Source organism: Gopherus flavomarginatus, chromosome 1 (assembly GCF_025201925.1).
Source record: "Gopherus flavomarginatus isolate rGopFla2 chromosome 1, rGopFla2.mat.asm, whole genome shotgun sequence".
NCBI lineage: Eukaryota > Metazoa > Chordata > Testudines > Testudinidae > Gopherus > Gopherus flavomarginatus.
In genome coordinates this window covers 315842186-315863900 of record NC_066617.1, presented here as the reverse complement: position 1 = coordinate 315863900, position 21715 = coordinate 315842186, and the positions used below count along the sequence as shown (strand labels likewise).

At 42.0% G+C, this 21715-nt stretch overlaps 1 protein-coding gene across 4 annotated transcripts in view; it reads right to left on the bottom strand.

The window, feature by feature from the left end:
- The window catches only part of FAM124A (family with sequence similarity 124 member A), a 155910-nt gene that overhangs the window by 69131 nt on the left and 65064 nt on the right, over positions 1–21715 (bottom strand). For 3 of the 4 annotated variants that reach the window (XM_050949072.1, XM_050949053.1, XM_050949063.1), the window contains one exon: positions 8007–8743. In XM_050949072.1, coding sequence (XP_050805029.1) covers positions 8007–8743 — 737 coding nt within the window. Of the gene's footprint in view, positions 1–2314; positions 2384–8006; positions 8744–21715 lie in introns of all 4 variants that reach the window. The other variant, XM_050949082.1, reaches the window with a different exon arrangement.

The following is a 21715-nucleotide window of genomic DNA, read 5'->3' as shown; positions in this document are numbered from 1 at the left end:
AGTTCACCCCAATAAACATCGAATTGTTTGCGTCTTTGGACTTCGGGTACTGTTGCTCTCTGTTCATGCGAGAAGGACCAGGGAAGTGAGAGGGTGAAGGAATAAGCCCCTTAATAATAAGATGACCTATAATTTATGGGTCACATTTTCAAATACCCTCTTAAATTATATGGGCAAGTGCAATATTTGCTAGAACACTTTCAGAAGCCCTTTATCCCACATCATGGTAAACCATCCTAACAACACGATGTATTATTAGACTGTATAATAATCTCCCAAGTGAAGTAGTGGAAATTCTACCTCTTGGCACATTTTATACCAGGCCGGAGAAAACACTAGCAAATGTAGGTTAGTGGATACTCCTCTACTGGTAGAGAGCTGGATTAGATAAATGAATAGGACTTTTCCATCTCTAAATTCTGATTTGCTGGAGATCAGAGGGAAAACATATTTTAGCCTTGTCATAAACAGATAGCTAAGGGTTAATGTCTCTTTCACCTGAAAAAAAAGTAACCTGAAGCACCTGACCAGAGGACCAATCAGGAAACCGGATTTTTTCAACTCTGGGTGGAGGAAAGTTTGTGTCTGAGTTCTTTGTCTTCTGCCTGCATCTCTCTCAGCTAGAGAAGGATTTTTCTATTTCCTGCTTTCTAATCTTCTGTTTCCCAGTTGTAAGTACAAAGAGGTCAAATAGTGAGTTATATGGTTTTTTTTCTTTTGTATTTACATGTCTATAGTTGCTGGAGTGCTTTAAATTGTATTCTTTTTGAATAAGGCTGTTTATTCATATTTCTTTTAAGCAATCGACCCTGTATTTGTCACCTTAATACAGAGAGACCATTTGTATGTATTTTTCTTTCTTTTTATATAAAGCTTTCTTTTAAGACCTGCTGGAGTTTTTCTTTAGTGAGGAACTTCAGGGAAATTGAGTCTGTGCTCACCAGGGAATTGGTGGGAGGAAGAAGTCAGAGGAAAACTTGTGTGTGTTAGATGTACTAGCCTGACTTTGCATACCCTCTGGGTGAGGGGGGAAAGAGAGATTAACTCTCGGTAATTCTGTTCTCCAGGCTGGGAACGGGGAGGGTGGAATCCCTCTGTTTAGATTCACGGAGGTTGCTTCTGTGTATCTCTCCAGGAACACCTGGAGGGGGGAAGGGAAAAGGTTTATATCCCTTTGTTGTGAGACTCAAGGGATTTGGGTCTGGGGGTCCCCAGGGAATGTTTTCGGGGGGACCAGAGTGCCCCAAAACACACTAATTTTTTGGGTGGTGGCAGCAGTACCAGGTCCAAGCTGGTAACTAAGCTTCGAGGTTTTCATGCTAACCTCCATATTTTGGACGCTAAGGTCCAAATCTGGGACTAGGGTTTGACAAGCCTAGATTAAAACTCGGGGGAAATTGGCCCTCAGTCCTGTGTTGAGGCCACTACACCATGCCTCTACCTACTAGTCAACTACTGTATACAGAGAGCTAGGCAATTTGCTGTTCCTCTTTGCTTTTACCAACTAAATGTATATAAAAATTTAAAAAATAGTAAAAGAATTGGAACCCATTTTCAGAATGTGATGGATCAAAATGAGACATGAAACATGAGCGAGAGAGACTGATCTTCCTCTGCTACTCTGACCTTGGAGAGATGAAAATAGAAAAACACTTGTTTTTATCTGTTAATGTAAATGACATGGACATGTCAGATGTTCTTTTTAGCATAATGCCTTTATATTCCCCAGGTGGGGCCAATCTTTTGTCTGACGTCAGAAGCAAAATCTCACACTTTTTTTTCTTCAGCCTCCTTACAGTTTGCTTTTTGCAATGCCCATTACCTCACCGCAGATTGACAAAGCACTGTCTGGTATATCTGTGCTGCTTGTGTTAGAAACAAAAGCTCCAGCTACACTGGAAAAGGATCAGCCATCTGACAGAACAAAAACTCTGTGTACAAACTGACACGCCACTTGTGCAGCCCCTAGAACACCAAAAAAGGTTGATTTTGATTGAAATTCCAAATAGAGAGGATGATATATCTGTCCACACCACCTAAGCCTTTGCATGAATACCCATAAGAGAACAACTGTTGATTGAACGGATTAGCTTTATAATAAAAAATAATATATTTTTAAAACCTAATGCTTGGTTGGTTACTCATGCTCACTGTAGTCTTCACAAATCTTCATGAAGTCTATGAGAAATTACAATCTCTCCACATCAAAACAGAATTTTTGAAGGATATTCAGTCAAACATTCAGAAATCAAGGAAACAAGTTTTGGTGAAAGTTACAGAGATCTACAGAGTCTATGTTATTAGGGCCTCCTACATCTGCTGAGAAGAATCCAGGGCTGCTAGTTAACATTTTGCATGTTGACAGAAGAAAGGAAATTTCCACCTTTAAAAAAAAAGATTTCTCTTATTAGTCCGTTTTATTTCAGTAGTTCCTATAGGCCTCAACTGAGACCAGGGCCCTGTACAAACACAGAGTAAGGGACAGTCCCAACTACAAAGATCTAAGGGCCAGATTTTGACACCCTTCCTCACGCCAATTAGTATCTTACTCTGTTAGATGGGTTGTTGTATTAACTTCGATGGAATATATGGACCCAAAGAGTCAAAGGTGTTAAAATGACTTTGTCAGAGATCTCTGCCTGCTTAGTACCATGGCAAACACATTATTACAAATCTGTTAAATCCTTTATTAAAGATACAGAAAAGAAGGAAACAGTTCAGCATTTGACATGGAAGGTATTAAAGATAGTAATAACTGTCCTTTTTTGGGGATGGGGGGAAGAGGGCGGGAGAAGAGGTTAGCTGAAATGAACTGGAGATGTTACTGCTAGTGTTGTTGGAAGTCTGATCCAGTTTCCTAGAAGGCAAAACAAGACAAATACACACAAAAGGGGAGAGAAAAGAACAGCAAATATAGAAAATGCAGCTTCGGTTTCTGATTGACTTTCACGTGCAATCTCACTGATGGCAAAACACAGGCATGTCATTTAGTCTTATTAGCCTCTCTGAGATCTGACAAACTCGTATCAGCACCAAGCTACTCAGAGCATTGCTTTTAATTTTAACTCTCTGATCAGAGAGTTTCATCCATGTTGCAAAATGCCCAGTCTTGGCTGGCTAAGGCAGACTCTTATTAGACAAGAAGAAAACAAGAGAAGGATATGAAAGAGAACAAAGTGAAGGAAAAGGACACATGGGCAGGGATGACAAAATCTCACATCCCAGCTGATGGTTGGGATTTAGCTAGAGCCAGTGGAGGAGGTGATATCAGGATCCCACTCTCTCTCTCTGACCCAGTCTGATCAGGACATCTCTCAGGATCAGGGCAACTGAGGCTGAACAGTGTCGTGGTAGATCCCAGGGTTCCAGGAGATGGCAGGGTGGCAGCCATGATGGCGAAGCTCACTTCTTCCTCGTCTTTGAGTCAGCCAGCATCCACATCCGTCCGCAGTCCCCCAAAATCTTTTCTTTTCAAGAACCCCAAAAAGCAGTGGTGTGTCTGTGTGATGGAATAGCCCATCCCCTCATTATTTTGTTGACTAATTAGGCTTAATTCCCAACACACCAATATTAGTCCATTGATTTTTGATCCCATACTTTTCTTGTTTACCAGGCATGATCCTTGAGTTATATTAGTAGGCCTCTTTGTTTGGACTAATTCAATGTATGTCTCCCTTTTGCACCTTTCCCCATCAACATTTGTTGTTATAGATTATTATGACATTTTAGAAACTTTCACTCACTTTTTACAGCAGAGCTCACAATTACAGTGAATTTATAGTCCCAGTCATCACAATAGGAATCTTATAACATTATATATGTACACTGGCTTTTTTTTGACCGTATGTTATGTTTAAAATGGCATTCGATATATTGGTATTCTATTTAAGATAATTTTTTTAAATAAAAAGATATAAAAGAGGCTGTCTCTGATTCATGGTGAAGGACAGGATGGCTGAAAGATCACTTCCTATTTTACTTAGCTTCCAAGACCTCCATTTAGGATTGTGTGTTTCTATTAAAACCATCACTGACACTAGAGAATCCACAAACATCTAAAGCAGAGCATATCTTGCAGGAGAAACACTGAGAGGACAAATTTTTTTGAAACAGGAGGCAAAAATTAGTTTCTTATATCTGTAATTAGACTGTTGTTTTCAGCAACATGTCCAACACATGCCTATCACAAGATGTGGTGTACCTCATCCAGTGCACTAAAATGATGTGGGTGAAACCAGACAATCACTACGCTCTCGAATGAACTCATACAGAAAAACGATAAAAGATAAAAATACCACATCACCTCTGGGGAAACACTTTTCACAAAATGATCACTCCATATATGACCTCTCAGTCCTTGTCCTCAAAAGAAACCTACACAAATGATGAGGCTAGAAGCTTAAATTCATAACTTTACTAGATACTAAAAATCTAAAGACACTAGATTTATGGCTTAGTACAACAATCTATAAGCCACTAATCCCCTTTTTTGTCTTATGAGTGCAGGAGTGTTAAGAGGACACTTCACCCTGAACGGTCCCTTGAAATATGTGTTAACTATTTATGCTAAACAATCTGATCCACCTTGTACTTAGCTGTGATGCTCTGAGACCTTTCTTAGACCTGAAGAAGAGCCCTGCATAGCTTGAAAGCTTGTCTTTTTAACCAGCAGAAGTTGGTCCAATAAAAGATATGACTTCACCTACCTTGTTTCTCTAATTTTTAGCACACTAAGAAAATAAAGGAAATTTTTGTAAAGGCTGTTCTTTTTGTCCTTCTGTCCAGTCAAAATCCCTCCTTGCCTTCCTTTCCTTTTACTGTTCATCAGATTTGTTCTATCCACTTGCACCATTAATTTAAGGTGTCTCATACTTTTCTTTAATCACCATCCTTTAGTTTTGTTCTGCAGAAGTTGTACTTCCCCACTTTTTTTGGCGGCTGTCCTTGACTTTCTATTTCCTTTACACTTCCTTTGATTTCTAGTTAGTTTGTTCCCCTCTCTTCCCTTTTGTTCTTTTAACTGCAATTGCTCAGACTTTGAAAATAGAAATGCACTCTGCTATTTATCTCAAAGTGTTTGTAGCTATACTGGTTTTGAAGAACACAGGCAAGATAGATAAAGGCAAACCTTTTACTAGATTAACAAATAAATTGTCATATACAAGCTTTTGATCCCTTTTTATATAGTACAACTTATCTGATATTCATTTAGCTCAGTAACCTTAATTCTTCTTGTCTTTAAATATTTTGTACTGTACATATTTATCAGGGCCATACAGAATGCCTTCATTTACATAGATGGAATACCTCTGCACTCACAGATTGACTTTTGGGAGTTACACTGAAATGCTTGACAGTTATTTACTGAACTACTACATACATTGTAAAAATTCAGCATATGAAAATAATGACAGAACCAGTACTGATCACAGACAATCTTGCTCACACTAAATCCAACAGCATATCTACCCTTGACTTCCGCTGGAATAAGATCAGGCTGTTTGAGTTAATTTGAGGAAGCAGACAAAGCAAATATGCCACAACAAAACATTTTTGGAAGATTGTTATCTTTGCAAACAAAGGATATCAGATGCCAGACTCATCCATTAATACTTTTTTTTCTTGCTCTTACTTAATCTAAGCTCCCCGATAACTGCATTTACACAATGGATTAAGAGGATGGATCAATTTTACTGGTTGGCAGGAGTCCCAACCCCTGTAAGTACACTACAAGATACACATAGGTCACATTGCTGAAGTATATTAAAATCCCAGTCACATTAAATACTTTCTTATTACTCTGAAGTATAGATTTATTATTGGTGTGTATAAGTGATACTTTTGGCATGTGGAGATAATCATTGAGTATGTAGCAATCAAAAATATTCTTTTTATTAATAACATAAACCTATATGCAAGCTGAAAAATATTAGAATGTCATTCTGATGGGAGGTGAAAATTAATACGGATACTGTGGCAATAGCCATGGAATGTTTAAACCCCTGTACAGTACCCTAAGCAAAGATATTACAATTTTTTTCATTCAGTGTCATTGTGCTGTAAATTATTGTAGTTGGAAGATTCACTATTAAAACCTGGAATCAGAGAGAATTTCACTGTTCAAGAGATTACTAATAGGACATGGACCCTTTAATCTATAGAAGAAAAGCAGTAAGTGAAGGTAATCACAAGTGGTTCCCACATCAAGGTGGTTCGTGGCCATTCTGAAATGAACTGGTTATCCCAACCTAGTGCCTAACCAGTCCACATCACAAAAACCAGTCCAACAACTAAAATGAGTGTCAGTCTCAGCAGAAAGGCCAAGGACTGGATGGTCAGGAAAAGCGAATTGCCTTCTCAGCTGCAGTCAGACTTGAGGCACCTATGTGGGGCAGTGCCGTTGCTGCCAGTGGAGCAAGGGGTAGAGCTACCGCATAGGTGGGATCTGCAATAGCAAGGTGCACGGTGCGGTGATCTTGCCAGTGAGAAGAGCTACGGGCACACAGCCGCTACATTACAGAGATGGTCTGCGCACACTCAACTCTACAGAAGTGTGCAGAGGACAGAAAGAGATATGGGCGCTCAGCAAGTTCAAGCAGAACTTCCCACAACTGTCAGCAGCCTGAGCTCCACGAAGCAAAAGGATCAAACCTATGGTGCCTGTTCTGTAGATAGAGAACTTCAATAGCAAGGGCAACTTTCACAAATAAAATTCACTGTAAACCTCTCCCCTTTAAAATCGGAATGATTACATTCTTCTAAATGTAAGGGTCTAACTTTCCTTGACACACATACTTAGCATTAATAGCATGTGGATTTAGGGGATGATCTGTCCCATGGATTTTTAAAAATAAAGTGAAAATTAACAGTGGATGTGGGCTATTTTTATTGAGCAGAAATATAAATCATAAAGCCAGCCTTGATGGCAGTGTGGGGAGGGACAGCTGAACTGCTGATTGCTAGCTTGCTGGGCGACTGCTGCACAGGAAACATAGGGGAATGGGGAGCTGATAGGGGAGCTGCCGTTCCACCCTGGTTCCAAGCCCCCACCAGCTAGCTCCAACGGGCTGCTCTTCCTGCAAGCAACGGACAAAGCAGGCAGCTGCCAAATGAAGTTAGAAGGGAGCATTGCACAACTTTAAATGAGTATGTTCCCTAATTGATCAGCAACGTAACAATGTTAACTGGGATGACTTTAAGCGAGGAGTTACTGTATCTTGATGAAGAGTGCAGTTTTGGAAAGCTTGTTATTTGTTATTCTATTTAACTCACTTGCATATGTTGAAGTGACTCTAAGCAGCCTGAGATATAGTATGGGTACTGTGCCTTTCATGACCTTTCCCCTCCGATTGACCAAACTCTCCACAGAATCTGTCTATGAGTACATGCAGCTTGAGATAAGATTGAGAAGGCAGATTGCACGGAGCAGGTCTCCTAAACAGCTCAGGTTGCTTCTCTGCTTCTTTCTCGTTTTTTCTGGGTCTGATAGCTATTTTGCAGAACAAGAAGATTCCTGTGCCATCTATTAACGTGCAGTTGGTCACCCAGTGTTTTAATACATATGTAAGAAAATAATTTGTACCATCAAAAATTCTGTTTACCTCTAATAAAGAGCTAGTCACTAATAGCTATTTTATTAAGATGTGTGGTCTGGGTATTCATGTTTCTTATAAAAACTGCAAAAACATGCACCTTTAGCTATCATTTCACAATCTTTCCCTTTTCCATACTTGGCTTATCTCAGTCTCTTCTTTGCTTAACATGGGGCTAAGGGACATATGAACATCATGGTGTCACCTACAGCTGTATTGATTTATATATTTTTACATCAGTAAAGATTTTATAAACTCTCTTTTTAGCAGTATTTTCTTGGGTCTGCCTACCAGGATATTGTTATGGAAGCCCCGCCCTTTATTTGCTGTTCTGGGACAAATTAGCATTCTTGTACAAATTAACAAATATGTTTCTGTTTCATCATATACAAAATTAGAGAAGTTAAAGAATACCTGCAAAAGGATCTTATTCCCATCATGGTCTTCTGTTTGCCATCTGCCTTCACTGATTGGGCTACAAGGATTGGGCAAGAGAGGAATAAGCTGTCCAACATCTACTCGGAATTCCAGCACCGCTGACTCTGTAGGGGTTGGAATCTGGCCCTTAGGGAGTCTTTTTAAAGAGAACTGAATGTCTATATCCATGTTAGAATAGACAGGAAAGACACAAAAGTCTGCCTTTTTCTGACACACCGGTCTTTTCAGGATTAACTGGTACAGTTTCATAATGTCAATAAAGTTTTCATTCCTGCAGTATATGGCAAAGCGGATAATTTCTCTCCCATAATGCACTGGTCGGATGGCCCACAAAGGGGTCCCATGGGCCAAAGTGAAGAAGTCCTGACTGCATGGCATGTAAGGGAGGAACTTGCCATGCACTCGTTCTGTATGGTGGTAATGCCAAGGTGGTCTCTGAAAGGTTTCATGGAGCTGTAAGATTGGTTCTTCTCCATATTCCTCCTGCAGGAACAGAATGACTGCAAGGGCTGGCTGAGAAACAGCAGCCTTACCAGACTTCCTGTGCTTCCTTGAGACCCGTCTTTCTGAGACTCGGAACAATTGGAGGTCTGGATGGATCCATGCTAACAGTTTATCAATGGCTTGCTGGAGAACTTTGGATTCACCAGGGTCTGCGATGATATGTATACTAACAAGGAAAGGGTCCTGATTGTCTTCCACAGAAAGTTCACCTAATAGTATAAAAACAAAATCTGTATTAGGTTTTAAAAATTATTTAGCAATTCCTTCTTTTGTGTCATGATTTATGTAGGTTTTGAAGGAGAAATACATTATTCATTCATTGCCCAATCGCGGGTGGCTGAACACCACTTGTCCCTCGAAGACAGTCGGTTACAGTTACAGTGATTTCTCTATATCAAGCTCGCCTACAATAGTCAGTAATATCTAGCGGTAAATATAGCCATAAACAAAAGAACCTAACAGAAAACAAACTAGTATTTATACTACTCAAAATGGGCTAGGCACTGCACATTCCTGTGTAGAAAGAGACAGTCCCTGCTCCAAAGAGTTTACAGTCCGAAGGGCAAAAAACAAAGAATTGGGAGAAAGTGATACAACCAACAAACAAAATGGTCAGGATCAAAATGGATACCTGGCTTGTTCATTCCATGTTTTTGTTTTAATTTGTGCCACCTGGCTTTGTGCATGGAATTTACACAATGGAATTCTATCATCTTGCAATTAGCGTTTCCCACCAAGTTAGAGTATTCAAGGGGCCTGACGGCAAGTATCAGAAGATTTTATATACTACTTGAAGATGTATCTGCTTAGTAATAGGAAGTAGTACAAACATCATGGTATTCAAAAGCTGAACGTCATTCAGGCAAAAATTACTTGTTACCATTCAAACGCATGAGGGAATCGCTATGATGTAGTCCCTGAAATCTCCCTGACTACATAGAAGCAGGTTGGGCTAATACCAAGTGACAGCTGGTTGGAGGTCAGTGAAGACACTGCTAATTTCGTTCTGTTGAAGTTGGGTGTGAAGAAAGGTGTATGTAAGCAGAGACCCCAGACAGCTCAATAAATCACTTGGCTAATTTAGCTATTTAGTTGAAATTAGGGCTGTCAAGCGATTAAAAAAAAAATTAATCACAATCACGATTAAAAAAGCAGCAAAGAGTCCTGTGGCACCTTATAGACTAACAGACATATTGGAGCATGAGCTTTAGTGAGTGAATACCCACTTCGTCAGATGCATGATGCTGGAGCTCATGCTCCAATACGACTGTTAGTCTATAAGGTGCCACAGGACTCTTTGCTGCTTTTACAGATCCAGACTAACATGGCTACCCCTCTGATACGATTAAAAACATGGAACATGATTAATCGTGTTATTAATCGCACTGTTAAACAATAGAATACCATTTATTTAAATATTTTTTGATATTTTCTACATTTTCAAATATATTGATTTCAATTGCAACACAAAATACAAAGTGTACAGTGCTCATTTAACATTTTTTTATTACAAATATTTGCACTGTAGAAAACAAAAGAAATAAAATTTTTCAATTCACCTAATACAAGTACTGTAGTGCAATCTCTTTCTCATGAAAGTCAAACTGACAACTAGAATTATGTACAAAAAACTGCATTCAAAAACATAATGTGTAAAACTTTAGAGCCTACAAGTCCAATCAGTCCTACTTCTTGTTCAGCTAATTGCTCAGAAAACGTTTTCAAAAGATAATGCTGCCCGCTTCTTGTTTACAATGTCACCTGAAAGTGAGAACAGGCATTCGCATGGCACTGTTGTAGCCAGCGTCGCAAGATATTTACATGCCAGATGTGCTAAAGACTCATATGTCCCTTCATGATTCAACCACCTTCCCAGAGGACGTACCTCCATGTTGATGACGAGTTCGGCTCGATAATGATCCAAAGCAGTGCGGACTGATATATGTTCATTTTCATTATCTGAGTCAGATGCCACCAGCAGAAGGTGGTTTGGGTTCTGTAGTTTCTGCATCAGAGTGTTGCTCCTTTAAGACTTCTGAAAACATGCTCCACACCTCATCCCTCTCCGATTTTGGAAGGCACTTCAGCTTCTTAGGTTGAGTGCTGTAGCTATCTTTAGAAATTTCACGCTGGTACCTTTTTTGCATTTTGTCAAAATTTGCAGTTAAAGTGTTCTTACAATGAACAGCATGTGCTGGGTCATCATCTTAGACTGGTATAACATGAAATACATGGCAGAATGCGGGTAAAACACAGAGCAGGAGACATACAATTCTCCCCCCAGGGAGTTCAGTCACAAATTTAATTAACGCATTTATTTTTTAACAAGCGTCATCAGCGTGGACACATGTCCTCTGGAACGGTGGCTGAAGCATGAAGAGGCATGTGAATCTTTAGTGCATCTGGCACGTAAATATACTGTGATGCCAGCTACAACAGTGCCATGCGAACGCCTGTTCTCACTTTCAGGTGACATTGTAAATAAGCGTGCAGCGTTATCTCCTGCAAATGTAAACAAACTTGTTTGTTTTAGCGATTGGCTGAACAAGAAGTAGGACTGATGAACGTGTAGGCTCTAAAGTTTTACATTGTTATGTTTTTGAGTGCAGTTATGTAACAAAAATAATCTATATTTGTAAGTTGCACTTTCATGATAAGGAGATCACACTACAGTACTTGTATGTGAATTGAAAAATACTATTTTTTTTAATAATTTTACAGTGCAAATATTTGAAATAAAAATTATATAAAGTGAGTACTGTCCACTTTGTATTCTGTATTGTAATTGAAATCGATATATTTGAAAATGTAGAAAAACATCCAAAAATATTTAATAAATTTCAATTGGTATTCTATTGTTTAACAGTGCAATTAAAACTGCGATTAATCATGATTAATTTTTTTAATTTTGCGGTTTTTTTTAGTTAATCGTATGAGTTAATTGTGATTAATCAATAGCCCTAGTTGAAATGGTTCTCTTTATTTGTTACTCTGATATTACCCATATGAATGAGACTGACGTGGAGGCATAACGCCTACATATGGTAGACTGACCAATAGTTACTAAGCTTTTAACTGTGTGTACAACATTTTAATAGCAAGATTAGTTTATGGACTGTCTCCTCTTCTATTGGAGACTGTGTGAACTCCTTCCCTGCAGACTAGTAACTGGTATGTACAGCATATACCAATCATGCATTAACCTACAGGAGATTTGGGCAAGTTAAGCTGATCATCAGAAATATAGTGGCAGTAAAGTTCTCATATCTCTGTCATGAAATGGGTGATGAGGAGTGACTGTGCCGAGGGGTTAATGGAAGAGAACAATAACCTGAAGCAAATCAATCACTGGTCATAATAATGTAGAAGGGTTCTCCTGCAGAGAACACTGCAAGTGCTATTGCTCCAAGGTATCTATTGCTAATGTCCCTCCACAGGTCAGGGGGAACAGTGACTCTGAAACAAAAAATTGGAATGGGGACAGAGGGGGAAGGAAATCTAATAAAACCAAAAAGAAAATAATGTGAATTAGTTATACAATCACACTTTTTTCTAAGAGCGGAATGCAAGATGTTCGAATCTGTTCTCCCTCCATTTCCTTTGATAGCATTTATGTAACAAAGACTGCAACAAGGGACAGGCCTGATATTTATGCAAATAGATGGCTACAGCTTTGTAAGAAGCCTGGGCAGAAGGATGTGAAGCAAAGAGCTGCCATTCCTGTGGGCTACTTTGCACAAAAAACATTACTGAGCATGGCCTTTCTGCCCTCTTGTCGCTCAGCGTGGTAGAGGGGTACTGAATGGCCTAAAGCATTTTTCAAAAGCCAAGCTTTGTGAGAACCAGCATTAGCATTAGTATTCCAAAGCTATCACCAAATGTACCCGTCAGCACAAGATGCTAAAACAAACAGCCTCAGAGGACCACCAGTGTAAAGCAGAAAGCCATCATTAGGAGCTAAAGCTATGTATACACCAGAGAAAATCATCTTTTGTTGAGCTAGAAGAAACCATGAACTAAGCCAAAGGGGGAAATGAGTGTAACTAATAAAAGCTGAAAGTGCTTTCGTATCAACTTTACATTAGCAGGGACGCTTCTACTGCAGTACTGGTCCTACCTTTATACCTGCAAAAAAGACAGTCTTTTCATTAAGGTAAGAAAAATGTAAACAGGAATATGAGGACAGGAGTTTCATGAAAACTCTCCAAAGCTGATTACATGGTGTGAACTACTTCTGTGTGTAATAACCTTAGTCCCAGATTTGGACCTTAGCGTCCAAAATATGGGGGTTAGCATGAAAACCTCCAAGCTTAGTTACCAGCTTGGACCTGGTACCTGCTGCCACCACCCAAAAAATTAGAGTGTTTTGGGGCACTCTGGTCCCCCTGAAAAACCTTCCCTGGGGACCCCAAGACCCAAATCCCTTGAGTCTCACAACAAAGGGAAATAATCCTTTTTCCCTTCCCCCCTCCAGGTGCTCCTGGAGAGATACACAGACACAAGCTCTGTGAACCCAAACAGAGTGAATCTCCCTCTCTGTTCCCAATCCTGGAAACAAAAAGTACTTTCCTATTCCCCCAGAGGGAATGCAAGGTCAGGCTAGCAATCCAACACACAAATCTCCCCTTGATTTCTTCCTCCCACCAATTCCCTGGTGAGTACAGACTCAATTTCCCTGAAGTAAAGAAAAACTCCAACAGGTCTTAAAAGAAAGCTTTATATAAAAAGAAAGAAAAATAAGTACAAATGTTCTCTCTGTATTGAGATAATACAACACAGGGTCAATTGCTTAAAAGAATATTGAATAAACAGCCTTATTCCAAAAGAATACAAATCAAAGCACTCCAGCACTTATATTCATGCAAATACCAAAGAAAAGAAACCATATAACTTACTATCTGATCTCTTTGTCCTTACACTTGGAAACAGAAGACTAGAAAGTAGAACTACTTCTCCAAAGCTCAGAGAAAGCAGGCAGGCAGAAAACAAAAGACCTTAGACACTCAATTCCCTCCACCCAAAGTTGAAAAAATCCGGTTTCCTGATTGGTCCTCTGGTCAGGTGCTTCAGGTGAAAGAGACATTAACCCTTAGCTATCTGTTTATGACACGCCCCCCAAATTGCAGACAGTGGGGAAGCTCACTGGCGGCGATTTCCTTCTAGAACTTGAAAATAAACAGATTAATACAACACATACACCTTTACATATACTCCTAAGTATATAACTAACAGACTTCTACATTTTAAGAACACTTTTTAACTACTGAATTCTGGGAAACTTTCACGGGAGAGTGCATCAGCTACTTTGTTAGAAGCTCCTGTGATGTGTTGAATTTCAAAATCAAAATCTTGGAGAGCTAAACTCCAACGAAGAAGTTTCTTGTTGTTCCCCTTGGCAGTATGAAGCCACTTTAGTGCAGCATGGTCAGTTTGTAGTTGGAACCGCCGTCCCCAAACATATGGGCGTAGCTTTTCCAGGGCGTACACAATGGCATAGCATTCCTTTTCACTGACTGACCAGTGACTTTCCCTCTCAGACAGTTTCTTGCTGAGAAACACGACAGGATGGAAGTTGTGATCTGTTGCTTCCTGCATGAGCACTGCTCCTATACCACGCTCAGATGCATCTGTTGTTACTAGGAATGGCTTGTCAAAGTCCGGGGCCCTGAGCACAGGGTCAGACATGAGCGTTGCCTTAAGTTGGGTAAAGGCCTTTTGACACTCATCAGTCCACTTAACGGCATTTGGCTGGGTCTTTTTGGTCAGGTCGGTCAATGGGGCAGCGATTTGGCTGTAGTGTGGTACAAATCGCCTGTAGTATCCGGCCAAGCCTAAGAAGGATTGGACCTGCTTCTTTGACTTTGGGACAGGCCACTTTTGGATAGCATCCACCTTGGCCTGTAGGGGGTTTATGGTTCCTCGACCCACCTGGTGCCCCAGGTAAGTCACTCTGTTTTGGCCTATTTGACACTTTTTGGCCTTAACAGTTAGTCCTGCCTGCCTGATGCGCTCAAAGACCTTTTCCAGGTGTAGTAGGTGTTCGGGCCAGGAGTCTGAAAAAATGGCCACACCATCGAGGTAGGCAACTGCAAATTCTCCCAGTCCAGCTAGTAGACCATCTACCAGCCTCTGGAAGGTGGCGGGTGCATTTCGAAGGCCGAAAGGAAGGACATTGAATTCATACACCCCCGCATGGGTGACGAATGCTGACCTCTCCTTGGCAGGTTCATCTAGCGGTACTTGCCAGTACCCCTTGGTTAAGTCTATTGTAGAGATGAACTGGGCACGTCCCAACTTTTCCAATAGCTCATCGGTACGTGGCATTGGATAGTTGTCCGGACGAGTTACAGCATTTAGCTTACGGTAGTCCACGCAAAAGCGTATTTCCCCATCGGGTTTGGGTACCAGAACCACTGGAGATGCCCATGCACTGGTAGATGAGCGGATTATACCCATCTGTAGCATGTTCTGGATCTCCCGTTCTATAGCAGCTTGGGCATGAGGAGACACTCGGTAGGGTGGGGTTCTGATTGGGTGAGCATTACCTGTATCAATGGAGTGGTATGCCCGTTCAGTCCGTCCTGGGGTGGCTGAGAACAATGGGGCGAAGCTAGTGCACAGCTCCTTGATTTGCTGCCGCTGCAGACGTTCCAGAGTGGTTGAGAGGTTCACCTCTTCCACGCCACCGTCTTTTTTCCCGTCGTAGTAGACACCGTCAGGCCACTCAGCATCCTCTCCCTGGACTGTAAACTGACAAACCTGTAAGTCTCTGGAATAGAAAGGCTTGAGAGAATTAACATGGTACACTTTAGGCTTTAGTGAGGAATTGGGAAATGCTATGAGGTAGTTTACAGCTCCCAGGCGCTCTTGGACCGTGAATGGCCCTTCCCATGAGGCTTCCATCTTATGGGCCTGTTGCGCCTTCAAGACCATAACCTGGTCTCCTACCTTGAAGGACCGATCTCTGGCATGTCTGTCATACCAGGCCTTTTGCTCTTCTTGAGCATCCTGTAGGTTCTCTTTAGCAAGGGCTAAAGAGTGTCGGAGGGTGTTTTGTAGGTTGCTTACAAAGTCCAGCATGTTAGTTCCTGGAGAAGGCGTAAACCCCTCCCATTGCTGCTTCACCAACTGTAATGGCCCCTTAACCTCGTGACCATACACAAGTTCAAATGGTGAAAACCCTAAACTGGGATGTGGTACAGCCCTGTAGGCAAACAGCAACTGCTGCAACACTAGGTCCCAATTATTGGAGAATTCGTTGATGAATTTTCGTATCATGGCCCCCAAAGTTCCATTGAACCTTTCCACCAGGCCATTGGTTTGATGGTGGTATGGGGTGGCAACCAAGTGATTCACCCCATGAGTTTCCCACAGTTTTTCCATGGTCCCTGCCAGGAAATTAGACCCTGAATCTGTAAGGATGTCGCAGGGCCAACCTACCCTGGCAAAGATGTCTGTTAGGGCCAGGCACACAGTGTTAGCCCTGGTGTTGCCTAGAGCGACTGCTTCCGGCCATCGGGTAGCAAAGTCCACTAAAGTCAGTACGTACTGCTTTCCTCTGGGCGTCTTTTTTGGGAAAGGGCCCAGAATATCCACAGCTACTCGCTGAAATGGGACCTCAATTATGGGGAGTGGCTGGAGAGGGGCCTTGACCTGGTCTTGAGGCTTTCCCACTCTTTGGCATACCTCACAAGACCGGACATACTTGGCAACGTCCTTGCCCATCCCCTCCCAGTGGAAGGACTTCCCCAACCGGTCCTTGGTTCTGTTCACCCCAGCATGGCCACTGGGATGATCATGGGCTAAGCTTAAGAGCTTCCCCCGGTACTTAGTTGGAACCACCAACTGTTTTTGCGGCTGCCATTCTTCCCGGTGTCCACCGGAAAGAATTTCCTTGTATAAAAGTCCTTGGTCTATAACAAACCGGGATCGATTAGAAGAGCTGAGAGGCGGTGGGGTGCTCCGTGCCGCCGCCCAAGCTTTCTGAAGGCTGTCATCTGCTTCCTGCTCAGTCTGGAACTGTTCCCTTGAGGCTGGGGTCACCAGTTCTTCCTCAGACTGTGGACTTGGGCTTGGTCCCTCTGGAAGCGATGTAGGTGATGGGGTTGTTTCCGTTGCTGGTGAACCGCTCTCCGCTGGTGCACCTGAGGGTATTTTAGGCTCTGGCTGAGCCTTTTGGGTATGGTTGTCTTTTGCTTCTGCCAGTTCTGGCTCGCTAGCGCCCTCTGGCGTTGAGTTTGAAGATGGGGTTGCACTTGCTGGTGCTGGTTGCTGTTCCAGTTCCGGGCCTGGGACTGGAGATGCTGTGGCTGTTTCAGTGGTAGGCATGGAATCTGGGTCCACTACCTCTGTCTGGGTCTCTGGTAACACAGACGGGGCCTCTGTGGACGGTTCAGGAACAGGAATGGGTCTGGAAGCTTGCCTGGTTTGGCTACGTGTAACCATTCCCACTCTCTTGGCCCGCCTCACCTGGTTGGCCAAGTCTTCCCCCAGTAGCATGGGGATAGGATAATTGTCATAGACTGCAAAAGTCCACATTCCTGACCAGCCTTTGTACTGGACAGGCAGTTGAGCTGTAGGCAAGTCTACAGCTTGTGACATGAAGGGGTAAATTGTAACTTTGGCCTTTGGGTTGATGAATTTGGGGTCAACGAAGGATTGGTGGATAGCTGACACTTGTGCCCCCGTGTCTCTCCACGCAGTAACCTTCTTTCCGCCCACTCTCAAATTTTCCCTTTGCTCCAAGGGTATTTGAGAGGCATCCGGGCCTGGGGATCTTTGGTGTGATGGTGGTGTAATGAATTGCACTCGCATGGTGTTCTTGGGACACTTGGCCTTGATATGTCCCAGTTCATTACACTTAAAGCATCTTCCATCTGATGGGTCACTGGGCCGAGGTGAGTTACTGGAGACTGGTGAGGTTGAAGGGTAGGGTATCTGTGGCTTTACTTGGGTGGTATGTGGGGTCTTTGGCTGTCCTCGGTTGTAGGGTTTATGGTCTGTGTGCCCCCTGGGGTAATCGTTCCCCTTGACAGTAGCTTTCTTGCTTTCTGCCAGTTCCATCCATTTGGCTCCAATCTCCCCCGCCTCAGCGATATTCTTGGGGTTTCCATCTTGTATGTACCGCGTGATGTCTTCAGGAACACCATCCAAGAACTGCTCCATTTGTATGAGGAGGTTCAGTTCTTCCAAGGTTTGAATGTTGTTTCCTGTTAGCCAGGCCTCATAGTTTTTTGCAATGTAGTAGGCGTGTTTGGGAAATGACACCTCTGGTTTCCACTTTTGGGTTCTGAAGCGCCGACGGGCATGATCTGGGGTTATCCCCATCCTGTATCTGGCCTTGGTTAGAAAAAGTTTATAGTCATTCATTTGGTGCTTAGGCATTTCAGCTGCCACCTCTGCTAAAGGTCCACTGAGCTGTGACCTCAATTCTACCATGTACTGGTCTTCGGGAATGCTGTACCCAAGACAGGCTCTTTCAAAATTTTCCAAGAAGGCCTCGGTGTCATCACCTGCCTTGTAGGTGGGAAATTTCCTGTGCTGTGGAGCAATAATTGGCGCCGGGTTGTTAGGGTTGGCTGGCACATGCAGCCCAGCTTTTGCCAACTCCAGTTCATGTTTTCTCTGTTTTTCCTTCTCTTCATTCTCTTTTTGTTGTTTTTCCATTTCTTTTTGTTGTTTTTCCATTTCTTTTTGGTGTTTTTCCATTTCTCGGTGGTGGGCCAACTCTTCTTCTGCTTGTTTCCTTCGGTAGGCTATCTCTTCTTCTTCTAGTTTTCTTTTGTGTGCTGCCTCTTGGGCTGCCTGTTCTCTTTGGAAGGCTGCCAGTTTCATGCTTTCTTCCTTTTCTTTCATCTCCATCTGTCGCCTGTGTTCAGCTTCTTTGATTTGTTCTTCGGCGTCAATTTTTGCCTTAGAAGTCATGGTTCCTGTTTTCTTGTGTTGGGGTGCCCTCCGGTGTTTATCTTCTGAACTGCAGGTTCTGTTGCCTCCTGACGTCTGCCTAGCAACAGTGCTTTTTTCCTTTTCTCTCTCTAGCTAATGTTCAATGAAAGGAAACCAGAAAAACCACTTTATTTGCATGCATATAAGTGCCGGTACTTGCCTCCTAATGGGAGGGCTATTGCATGACAAAAGACCCTTAACATGCAAGCCACAAACTGCGAGAGAGAGCAGAAAAAAAAATTCTCTCTGGTTCCCTTTTAAAACCAACTGCTTCTCTCTGCTAAAAAGCCCTTAGCAGAGAAAAGAAAAATATAATATTTCTACTGGCTTCTGGGTTCTGTCTATCTCCCACCAGCTGCCACTCATGTAATAACCTTAGTCCCAGATTTGGACCTTAGCGTCCAAAATATGGGGGTTAGCATGAAAACCTCCAAGCTTAGTTACCAGCTTGGACCTGGTACCTGCTGCCACCACCCAAAAAATTAGAGTGTTTTGGGGCACTCTGGTCCCCCTGAAAAACCTTCCCTGGGGACCCCAAGACCCAAATCCCTTGAGTCTCACAACAAAGGGAAATAATCCTTTTTCCCTTCCCCCCTCCAGGTGCTCCTGGAGAGATACACAGACACAAGCTCTGTGAACCCAAACAGAGTGAATCTCCCTCTCTGTTCCCAATCCTGGAAACAAAAAGTACTTTCCTATTCCCCCAGAGGGAATGCAAGGTCAGGCTAGCAATCCAACACACAAATCTCCCCTTGATTTCTTCCTCCCACCAATTCCCTGGTGAGTACAGACTCAATTTCCCTGAAGTAAAGAAAAACTCCAACAGGTCTTAAAAGAAAGCTTTATATAAAAAGAAAGAAAAATAAGTACAAATGTTCTCTCTGTATTGAGATAATACAACACAGGGTCAATTGCTTAAAAGAATATTGAATAAACAGCCTTATTCCAAAAGAATACAAATCAAAGCACTCCAGCACTTATATTCATGCAAATACCAAAGAAAAGAAACCATATAACTTACTATCTGATCTCTTTGTCCTTACACTTGGAAACAGAAGACTAGAAAGTAGAACTACTTCTCCAAAGCTCAGAGAAAGCAGGCAGGCAGAAAACAAAAGACCTTAGACACTCAATTCCCTCCACCCAAAGTTGAAAAAATCCGGTTTCCTGATTGGTCCTCTGGTCAGGTGCTTCAGGTGAAAGAGACATTAACCCTTAGCTATCTGTTTATGACACTGTGCTATTAGCAAGGCTTTCTGCTTCAGCTTGAACTTATCAAGAAAGGGGCAGGGAAAGTGCCACCACTTCTCAAGTTAGTGCAATTCAATTTGCCCTCTGGCAAATTGTCATAGAAGCAAATTAAAGTTCTGCATATATATTAGGCTCTCTGTGCAACTGATTAAACCCACCAACAACAAAATGAAACATATATTTGAACCTAAGCCGTACAGTTCTCTCAACTGTTCTATTTTTTCCCCATGGCAGACGGGAATTGTTTCCTTTTGGGGTGGCAGAAACATTAAAATTGCTAAAAGGGAAATATGATCACGATTTAAATAATATTTATATATGTTTTAACTTATCTGTTAACTTGGGTTGCTACCATCAGCTGGAAGACTTTGAACTGAGATATGTTAGCGAACTGAGAACCTGATCCAACAGGGGCTGAGCGCCCTCAATGCCCATTAGCTTCAATGAGAGTTCAGGGTGCTCAGCATACTGCAGAACTGGATCCAGAATTTTTCTTTTTCCACGTGTACAGCTTGATATTCTGTTGCTGTTTGCTTTGTTTAAACTATAGATGTTTATTTCCTGGGCAGAGAAACTGGAGGTCTCATAATGGTAAGGTAGCAGTCCAATCTTCCCTATAGTATTTCATCAGATATTACAAGTATATCTGGTGAGGAATTTTCAGCTGGAATGATTTTCTGACAGAAAATGCAGTTTCCACAAAAATCAAAACTTTCTATAAAAAATTTTTGATTTTGCTGAAAATTCTTGATTTTTCCATCAGGAAAATTGAAATGAAATATTTGATTTGGGTTCAGTTCAATATGAATATGAATATTGTGTTGTTTAAACTGTCCCCATTTTTTTCATTGAGACATGGGTCAATAAAACATTGAATTGTATTTTCCTATTAGTTTAGTTCTGGGCCCCATTCTCTCCTATGGGCTGGGGTCCCTGGAGAAGTATGAGTCTCATAAGGTGAAGTGTTCATTCAGTCATGCGAGTCAGATGATTCTTGGTGTATTATGGGAGGTACAGGCCAACGGGGGAGCCTGGTATATAGCAGGGGAATGGGCGCATCATGCTCCAGAATTACAAATCCTGTAAGGCAATGTGCCACCATAAGGAAATGCAGTTCAACGTTGAAATGACTTGAAACTGCGTTTTGGGAATGCTGACATGTTTCACTTGGATCAAAAATATTTCCAAAACAAAACATTTTGGAATTTCCGTTTCACAGGAAATTGTCTTTTCATCCCATTTTGGAACATAAACGAATCCTGACACATTGAAATTTCCTCTGGGATGAAAATTCCAAGTTTTGCTCAACCCTAATTACAATATTGACACTTTGTTGGAGAGTTTCTTGAAAGATGTACAGTGAGGCACAGGTAGAAAAGTTATTTTATCAACAAATTGCATCCATGGATCACTGTGAGAGAAGTGGTCAATGGCCATCTCTGGCAGTGGCACAACATTGTCCTTTGATAAATCACACACTACTTATAAAGCAAGCAAGAGGGGATCACAGCAATAGATTCACCAGCTCCTCCTTCTCCCTCTCCAGGTTAGTGGCTTCTGACAAATGAAGTGTGAGCAGTGAGCAGTAATCTGTTCCTCAACAGGCTATCCTGTGTCTGACTTTATATACCCTGAAAGGGGTATATATAAATATGTGACCTGACCTGGCCAGAAGGCTGAGTCACAAGAAAGGGGCAGACCATTGTAGGAATGCCTGTTAGCAGGCATACAGGAAAAGAGTGAGCCTGCCAGACCTAAGTTCAGCCACCAAGGGCACCTGTGGTGAGTGAACTCCTTCACACAGGCCTTTATCATTTCTGCCTTGACTGCAACACCCTGCTCTGGTTTTTCTGGCACTAACCTCAGCCCACTCAAATCCTTTCAATAGGCTACTGCCAAGATCATCTTCTTGGCTTGTCATCCTAACCACATCACCCCCTCTTCCAAGTGCTTGCCCCTTCTCCATCATGTCAAATACAAGCTTT